The sequence below is a fragment of the Poecilia latipinna genome, unplaced genomic scaffold (assembly GCF_001443285.1).
Source record: "Poecilia latipinna isolate Pla-1442-1.1 unplaced genomic scaffold, P_latipinna-1.0 Scaffold53, whole genome shotgun sequence".
Lineage (NCBI taxonomy): Eukaryota > Metazoa > Chordata > Actinopteri > Cyprinodontiformes > Poeciliidae > Poecilia > Poecilia latipinna.
Window position 1 is genome coordinate 578,595 of NW_015112669.1, and position 8,793 is coordinate 587,387.

Consider the following 8,793-nt stretch of genomic DNA (forward strand, 5'->3'; position numbering starts at 1 on the left):
ATAATTGTTGGAAAAAAAAATTTTTTAAAAAAAAAATAAAATTTTTTAAAAAAAAAAAAAAAAAAAAAAAAAAAAAATGCACCTCTCATTAGTACACTGCGAGCCTCCGCCCACTCTGTCCGTCCATCTGACGTGAGAAGACCGATAGGTGGAACAGGCTCATCCTCACTGCTAGCCATCTTGGATATCTTTTCCAGCTGAGTCAGCAGATCTTTTTCATTCAGTCTCCTAAAATTGATCACCACATCCAGAACGAAGAACTGCAAGAGGTTCAGATGAGACATAAGAAGATTTTTTTTTAACTCACTGGCTCATCTGCAGTCTCCTTCATATCAAGCTGATGGGTTTCTGTATCATGAACACAACACACAAATTAAAAGAGTGCAAAATCCAAGTAATTTTATTGAATCTATTTGGTGACATTATTCTTTCAAGAAATTATGTCTTGAATATATTTATATCAAACACCCCAGCTGTTTGACTGTTCTTGTTTCTCTCAAAAAGTATTTTCTACATCTCAAAGACTCTCTGAACTTTAAGGCTAGAGGCTGCAGCCAATCCACAGATAAAAATGATCCATTTTACTCCCTAAACCAGAGGTGTCAAACTCCAGTCCTCAAGGGCCAATGTCCTGCAGTTTTGAGATGTGCCACAGGTACAAAACACCGGAATCTAATGGCTTAATTACCTCCTTCTTATGTAGATAAGTTAGGTCATTAGCAAGGGTCCTTGCTAATGATCTAATTATTCTATTCAGGTGTGGTGCAGCAGAGGCACATCTAAAGGTTGCAGGACAGTGGCCCTCCAGGACTGGAGTTTGACACCTCTGCCCTAAACCAATCTTTAAATTTCATCTTGTAATTCTACCATCAAGATCAAAGAAACCTTGTTGGTCCTTGGAGATGTTCAGTTAAGTAGCAAACAGATCTTTTGGGCTTCTGACATTATTAAACATGAACCTGTAAGCTGATAACCCAACGACTATCACACTAGATACAATAATAATATTAATAGATCTCGTTTTACTCTAAATCATTTTTATCAAGCTTCTGTCCTGCTTCTCCACTCAGACCACCAAGATTCTTTCTTTGGATTAGGTTTAATGCAATTGCTGTTTAATAAATGTACTTATGTGTTTCTTTGTGTCTCACCTGGTTCTTACAAGCCACAATGATGTGTTCAGGCTCTGGCATCACGCTGCTCTCCTGGGCCACCAGTGTGTCCCTGTCAGGCCCCGGTAGGCGATATGACGTAAAGAGGCGGTAGTACTGCTCCATGCACAGGGGTTTACCAGACAACTGGCCCCGGGCGTAATCCACAGGCAGGGCACGACTACACATGGGAACGCATGCCTATGACTGTCATTCAGTATTTTTTTCTGAACTGGATAATTTCATGGTGACTTACGCATCAAGAAGAGTCTTGTACTCCAAAACCCCTGAAATCAAGTGTGCAGCAAACCTAGAAACAGAAACCATGCTTTGTTTCAAAGCTCAGACCGCATGCACATTAAATCCTGTCCTTAAAATGGTTTCATTTGTTTCAAACCTTAAAGAGTCGATGGGAGCTTTGAAGTTCTGTTGGGGAAAAACCATTGCAGGGCTCGAGTTGACGGGCAGAGCCAGTCTGTTGTTCAGGTACATGTCGTTCAGCCAGTAATCATAAACCTGGAAGGTTTTGCATGAAATAAACAACAAACAAACAAAAGAAGAAAGTACAAAAAAGACATCTAAATGTGAATAGAAGCACAGTTGCATCTCAAAGCGGAACATTAATTTAGTTCAGACATTAAAGAAGTGAAACAAGATGCATCAATGCAAAACACACAGTAAAATATTTCAATATTTCTTATTTCTGACACATTTTTTTTGTTGATAATGGATGTCAGCTAAGAAAAATAATGAAATTTATCGGATTACATAAGAGCAACAAAGCTTCATTTTTAATACAGAAAACGTGGAAATGTGGCCATACAATCAAGAGGAACACTAATTGCTGTGACTGTTGTCCAGCAGATGGTGAATGATGTCTTCCAAAAGGAGCTTAAGGCACAAATGTTAATTCCTGATGAAGCAATCTGTTCACAGAAGACTGTGGACAAGGACAACTAAAGTTGAGTGGAAGGAAGAAATGCAGGCAACGTCAAAGGCAACCTGTGCTTCCATAAGACCTTGAGCAGAGTCACAGGTTGATCTCCTCTACTCTCCATTATTGCTGTAATTCATACAAAATGAGCTCAGAATAAGTTTTGAGTCAAGTCGCTCTGCTTTTCAGTAGACTGACATTTTTGTATTGAAAATAAGTTTTCATTGGTCTAATATCAAATAACCTTACTCAAAATAAACCTTAAATGTTGAATTTCAACAGAAATGTAACACTTGAAATCTATCTCTCTGCTTTGAATATGTATAAAACATGATCCTTTTTTAATCTGGATTATTGAAATAATCAGATAGGAATTTACAGAGATGTGCCTTCAATTATCATAAAAATTTGGTTAAAACTTCTTTTGAGTTGGCTATAAGTTATTCAAGTGCTGTTGTGTCGATAAACGAATCTTTCAGTAAATCTTTTTAGATTTCTAAATCTTTAAGTACATTACTTCCAATTCTTTATATATATAAAAAAGTTGTATTTACCCAGTTTGCCTTTTTCTCCCTCCTCTCCACAAGTTTGCTCTGCAGCAGCTCTCCCACTCCTCCAGGAGCTCCAAATTGCTTCACGATGTTCTGGGTCTTGTTGAATTGTTCTTCAGTGAGCAGGTGCTTCATGCATCTCAGGTATGTGTCCAGAGTCTCACTGAGGCTGGGCAACGGCAGCTTTGGCAGAGCCTGGGCAACATATTTGAGTCGGTGAGCTTTAGCAACACATGACCCATAAAAACTTGAAACTAAATAGCTTAATCAATCACTCATTTCATCAAAAAAAATTTCCTAGTTTATTCTGTCTGACAACACAATTTACATTTTTTTTTCCTTTTCCTTATTTAACTTCAATAACTATGAGATTTCTCAGGCATTAGTCAACATGTTATTTTGCAAGTTTTTTGTTTCATTCGCATTTAAACGGAACTAAAAGCCATATTTACATCTCCGCTAGCAGAATCTTTGAAAGACTCCTGGTTCCGGATTGGCATCTTGGTGACACGCTGTGACTGTCGAGAAGGTAGAGACATGAGAGTTTAAATTTTCCATTTATGACTACATTTTGAAGGTGTAGTATGTAATGATGCTTTTATAAAACAATACTATTGCAGGGAGAAAACCTTTATTGCGTCCATTGTTTTAATGTAAATTATCTTATTTGCATTTCTATTCTTTCATTTGGCTTTTTAAAACACTTCTTTTTTCTTTATCATGGTGCTTCTGTATAAATAAGCAACCAAAAATGTTCAGCAGACTGCATTTCAGGTGTCAGTCTTTAAAGTAGAAGGAAGAAGTAACACATATGTTGAATTGTTTTACACCTTTTGTGTGTAAAACCAAGAAGGGTCATCGAGAGGTTGAAGGTCTTTGAGATTTACCTAAGTCTTAGTTTTACGAAAGTAGAGCAACATACGAACAATTTTGTCACACAATGTAAAGTAATGTATATATATCTATAAAATAGTGTAATTTTCCTTTATAAAACATTGGCCTTTTCATAGTAATGTTAAAAAATATCACCTGAATAAGGTGAATTGTGAAATGAAAAATTAACTAATAAAAATAAATTAAATCAACAAAATCTTAATCGTTAATATTTGTCTTCTTTCAACTAAAATAGAGATAAAATATTTTACTCACCTCACATACAGTAAGAAAATTTTACTCTTCCTGAAGCTGAGACAGTGAATTCATGACGATGCATCATAACTAGAAGTCTTTTGTGGAATAGAAGAAGAAGAAGAAGAAGAAGAAGAAGAAGAAGAAGAAGAAGAAGAAGAAGAAGAAGAAGAAGAAGAAGAAGAAAAATCCTCCAAATTTCTCAATTTCTGTCCTTTGTCAATTTGAGCATCTTTTCTCCTCCCTTTCACGGCATCAGTACAACTCCGTTGCTGGCTCAAGAGAGATGCTGAGAGGATCCCTCAGCCTCCAGGCAGCCTGGCTCCTCCCAGAAGTCCTGCTATTCGCCGAGAACTTTGTTTGGCAACTCTGATTGTCACTCCACCTTATTTAGGCAACAACCAGCAACTGAGATCTTAACACCTTTTCATCAGACACTTCCCAGTTTTTTCCCTCACTATTTGCATGGAACTGTTTCTTACTAAGAAAAGATTTGCATTTTCAACATCAAAAATTAAAATTTCTTAAATTACTAAAAACTTCAATTAGTCATTTTTATAAGAGGAATTTTTATTTTACTGTATGATTATAGTTTATATATATTTTTGAAATGTCTGCAAAAATACAACCCTTAAATGCCTTCATGTTTTACATTTTTTGTATGTTTTTTAGAAAAAAACATTTGCTACCTCTTGACTTGAAGGAATTGATAATATAGCACACTGTATAATAATCGAGGTTACTGCGCAAATAAACGACATAAAACATCGGTATTGTTCGCATATTGTTCTTTTAATTATGTACATGAATATACATGTATGTACAGTCACAGATCATTTCAGGCTTTGCATTCCAGAAGCACATAATTCATTTAAAATTAGAGTGTAAATACTCCACAAGAGGCAGATTTCCAGGTAATTCCCGTACTTCTGCCCTTCAACACGTTAGTTTGCATATTTCATTCATAAGCAACATGATTATAGGTGGCATTTAAAAGACGCATACATTACATTTCCTTAAAACACGTTTGCACTATATTCCCTGAAGAGTCAGAATCTGTTACAGTGACCAGAAGATGAACAGACATTAATCTCATCATTTTGTATTTTTTTTTCATTTTTACTAAATTCCCATTGTAAAACAAAGTTGCGACCACTTGATTGGACAAACCCACAGGTATCGTTGCACGCTGATATATTTTCACAATCTTAATCAAAACGTATACACACATTGGCACTTTTTTTAAATTTCACATACAGCTTAAAGGTCTTTATTTTTTTATATTAATTTCTTTCTTTCTTTTTTTTACGCGTACTCTCCTCCTGATGATTCCTCCTCCGAGTGCGAGCGCTGGACAAAAGTCTCGATGCCGCTCTCATCAATAGTTGTGCACAGACCTTTTCTCTTCTTCTCCCGTTGTTCCATCTTAATCGTGTCGTACAGACCCGTGGGGCCGTCCTCCAGCAGCATGTTGCGCTCTGAGAAAGAAGTCTTAATCTGCGTCACGTTCTTCAGGAGAAGCAGCGCCGGCGCGTAAAGGACGTTGGCGAGCCCCATGCCCAAGTTCAGCTGAACGAAGCCCAAGTCGTGCACGATCTGACCGGCTACGACGGGCCCCAGGGCGTAGGCGACGCAGTAGGAGATGTCCGCTATGGCGTACACGCTGCCGTACACTGAGACGTGGCGCACATCTACGAGGAAGCCCAGCGTGGGCAGGAGCGCCGTGTCCACGAAGGCGATGCCGAAGCAGATGCCGCACAGCGGGATCATGAGCTGCCCGAAGTTCTTGCAGGCCGGCACCGTGCAGGAGCTGGCCCCTATGAACACCATGCCTATGGCCCCGTAGAACCACTGCAGGTGAGGGTACTTGGCTGCAAGTTTCACAGTGAGATACACCCCTAACACATGCGGGAAGAACGCAGGGAACCAAGTCATGCCGATCTCCCACTCGCTGGCGTTCATGTTTTCCTCCATCCAGTTTGCGATGGTTGGCTCCAGGAAGGCGAGTGGTATGTTGCAGACGATCAGAGCTCCCCCCACCACAGCTATGTATGGGTCAATCATCAGCTTGTAGATCGGGGTCCCCACGGGCATGTTTTCCCTCTCCCTGTTGGAGAAGGGCTTGAGCACAGCCAGACACAGGACTCCATCGGTGAGGCAGATGCAGGCCAGGATCAGAAAAGGCGCCTGCTTTCCCGCAAACTCATACAGGACCCCTCCGAAGGGCGGTGCGACCAAACTTCCGAAAGAGATGAAAGCCAAGGCGATGCCCAGGGCTTTGCTTCTCTCAGACTCCTCCGTGAACTTGTCCGCGATGAGAGCGATGCCTGAGGTGTCCGCGAAAGCCGAGCCGAGGCCCTGGATGCTGCGCGCCAGGAACAGGGTCGCGTAGTTCTCAGCGAAGGCGAACGTGAGGGTGGAGAGGAACATTATGTTGAGCCCAATGAACAGCGGGATGTCGTAGCCCACCCTGTCTATGAAGGTGCCGCTCAGCGGGTTCACCAGCAGCTGCAGGATGGCCTTGGAGGCGAACAGGACGCCTATCTGCAGGTCGAAGTTCCCCTCGGCCGCTCTGTGGATGGTGCTGTTGGTGGAGTTGGTGTGCGGCGCAGCAGCTGGCTGTTCCTGATCCGCTGCTTTCTGCAACCCTTCCAGATAATCGGGTATAATTGGCACAATTACCATGTAAAGCATGTTGTCTAATAAAAGTGCAACACACACTATTACGAGAATTACGCGTTTCTGTCGTTCTGGGTCTTGGATAACGTTGCCCAGCTGTTTAGTTCTTTCGCCCATCTGGGACAGTTTTGAGGCGGCAGATTGTGCCACATTAGTAGCTTGCTCCTCCGTGATCCCCTCTGGCTCCATGATTTTTTTTCTTCTTCTCTTTTTTTTGATGTATAAATTCTTCTCCCCGAGTTCGTTTTTACAGAATTACGCACATCTGCTCTGCCTCTGCTTCCCCGATGAACTAAATAACTTTCCGCTCCTTTACCTCTTCTCTTTCCCTTGCACTGTCCTTTCCTCGGACGCCTTCTTCCACTTCCGTGACTTGGACTCGTTTTATCACCATTCCCTCTTGTTGCTTCATAGCCTCACATCCCGTCAGGTGACGCGCGGGATCCGGACTCCAAGACTCACAAGTTGAGGGTTTCATCCGGAGCGCAGTGGCTCTATCGGCGGTCCGTTTTTTGCTGCTGCGCCTCGCCGGCTCCCGGTCGCACCCAGCTGTCTCCAGCCACCTGTAACACGCTGAGCTAAGTCATCATTTCACATCATCCGGGTTCGGCTTTTGTCGGCTGATGGAAGGAATACACACAGCTGCTTGTTGACTCCCATAGGTATCCCCCCGCCCCCTCCCATCTTGGTCCATGGCTGTGACGCACCGTCCTGCTGCTCTCCAGCAGATCTTTTATGCTAATTAAACACAAAATCCCGAGTGCGCACTGCTGTCCAGTCAGTCGCATCAAAGCAGAGCTGCAGATGCGTTTTCAGGAGCATTTGTTTTTCTTACATATATATATATATATATATTTTTTTTTTTGTTTAGAAGTTAAAACATCTTATACAGCAGCAAACATAATTGATTATTTGAGGCAACTTTTAATGGATATATACGAGATAAAAACAAACTTGTAGTTAAGAATATAACAACAAAACGTAAGCGAGATGTACACAGATTAATTATGGAAACGTATCTTTTCAGCACCACACGCGAGTGGACAGCTCCAGAGTTATTTTTTTCTTCTCCCGTTCTCCTGCCGGACAAGAGGAATTCTAGTTTGTGCAGAACTCATTTAGGGAATCAGTCTGTCGTAACTTTATTAACAAAAAAAAAAACAAAAAAAACAAAAAAAAAACAAAAAAAAAAACAAACAAAAAAAAAAACATAATAATAAAAAGCCTATAAACTCTTGGACTTTTATTCCGTTTGTGAATTATGACCAATCAAGTATCTCCCACATCTGAAAATTTAATTATTTAAATCTTACACATTCTTCTTGGCTGCCTTTTTACACATATTTTTCTCGAAAGGTCTATTACTTTTTAGTCTGCGCCTTTCGCAAAGGCTCTAACAGAACGTTTTCCAAAGTTCTGGAAACCTTTGGCTTGAGATTGGGTTCATTTTAAGATAACCGAACCAAAAGCCACAGCAGAATTTTAGGAGTTGAACTAGATATGATGCTAAAGTTGAAATATCTTAATCTTCCTTAGGATATTTTGTTTTCAGCATACCAGCAATCCACAGATTTGATAAAACACCCTTTTGTTAGCTTCAGAAAAGTAGCAGCGTGGTGTTCATGGTTTAAAAAAATTATAGCCTTTGTTTGAAACAGAAATATGCAAACTCGGTATCATTTAGGGTAGAGAGCGGGGTTGAGTCAAAGAGGTTCAACATGAAATAACATAAAGGTGAAATAACGTAATAAACAAAATAACCGCTCCAACTAATGAAAAAATATATGTTCTTTTCTGAGGTTGAAGCGTAATGTATGATGCACAAAACACTGTTTCCATCCATCCATCCATCCATGTGTATTCTTGAATACTCCGCTCACAGACGAGTTTAAATGCTTTTCGACACTGCCATCTACTGACACAAACAGGTCTATGCAGCTGTTGCTGAATCTTATGTTTTGAATGATTCTCTGAGCGCGTAGTGACGGATTTTGCAAACTTTTACAGTCTCCGTTTTTGGGGTTGACTTTTTGGATAGGAAATGACTTTATTTGCTTAATTAAAAATACTTTAAATCCGGTGCAGGAGTCACTTATTAGTAAAATTAGGCTCACTATGAATCCAGTTGTTCTTCGGAGGTTTCACGGGTTGCTTTAGAGAACATCGGGGGACAAAAACAGCACATTGAAGACAAAGGAGCTCAGTAGACAGATAAAAGCTGCAGAGTTTAAAGCACCATTGAATCAAAAATACTATCCGAACTTCTCTGCAGCTCTATTCAATCCATGTAAACTTACCTTGTCGCACAAGAAAGACACTGGTCAGATGAGAGCGTTTCATTGGGTGGAGG

At 40.5% G+C, this 8,793-nt stretch overlaps 2 protein-coding genes across 2 annotated transcripts in view; both read right to left on the reverse strand.

Moving 5' to 3' along the window:
• chata (choline O-acetyltransferase a) overlaps positions 1-3,910 on the reverse strand; it is a 13,535-nt gene extending 9,625 nt beyond the window's left edge. Inside the window, exons 1-7 of the mRNA XM_015052544.1 lie at positions 3,786-3,910; positions 3,089-3,154; positions 2,640-2,831; positions 1,549-1,667; positions 1,408-1,461; positions 1,152-1,332; positions 83-260 (exon numbers count right to left, since the gene is read on the reverse strand). Of these exons, the coding sequence (XP_014908030.1) occupies positions 83-260; positions 1,152-1,332; positions 1,408-1,461; positions 1,549-1,667; positions 2,640-2,831; positions 3,089-3,136 (772 nt within the window). The 5' untranslated portion in view covers positions 3,137-3,154; positions 3,786-3,910. The remainder of the gene's footprint in view (positions 1-82; positions 261-1,151; positions 1,333-1,407; positions 1,462-1,548; positions 1,668-2,639; positions 2,832-3,088; positions 3,155-3,785) is intronic.
• A 625-nt stretch (positions 3,911-4,535) lies between these two features.
• Positions 4,536-7,091, reverse strand: LOC106959808 (probable vesicular acetylcholine transporter-A). Its single transcript, XM_015052594.1, has one exon. The coding sequence runs from the start codon at positions 6,630-6,632 to the stop codon at positions 5,070-5,072; it is 1,563 nt and encodes a 520-aa protein (XP_014908080.1). The 5' UTR covers positions 6,633-7,091; the 3' UTR covers positions 4,536-5,069.
• Between the last annotated feature and the right edge of the window lie 1,702 nt (positions 7,092-8,793).

Coding starts and splice junctions, on each gene's coding strand:
- LOC106959808 (XM_015052594.1), bottom strand. CDS start 6,632: ATGGAGCCAGAGGGGATCACGGAGGAGCAAGCTACTAATGTGGCACAA.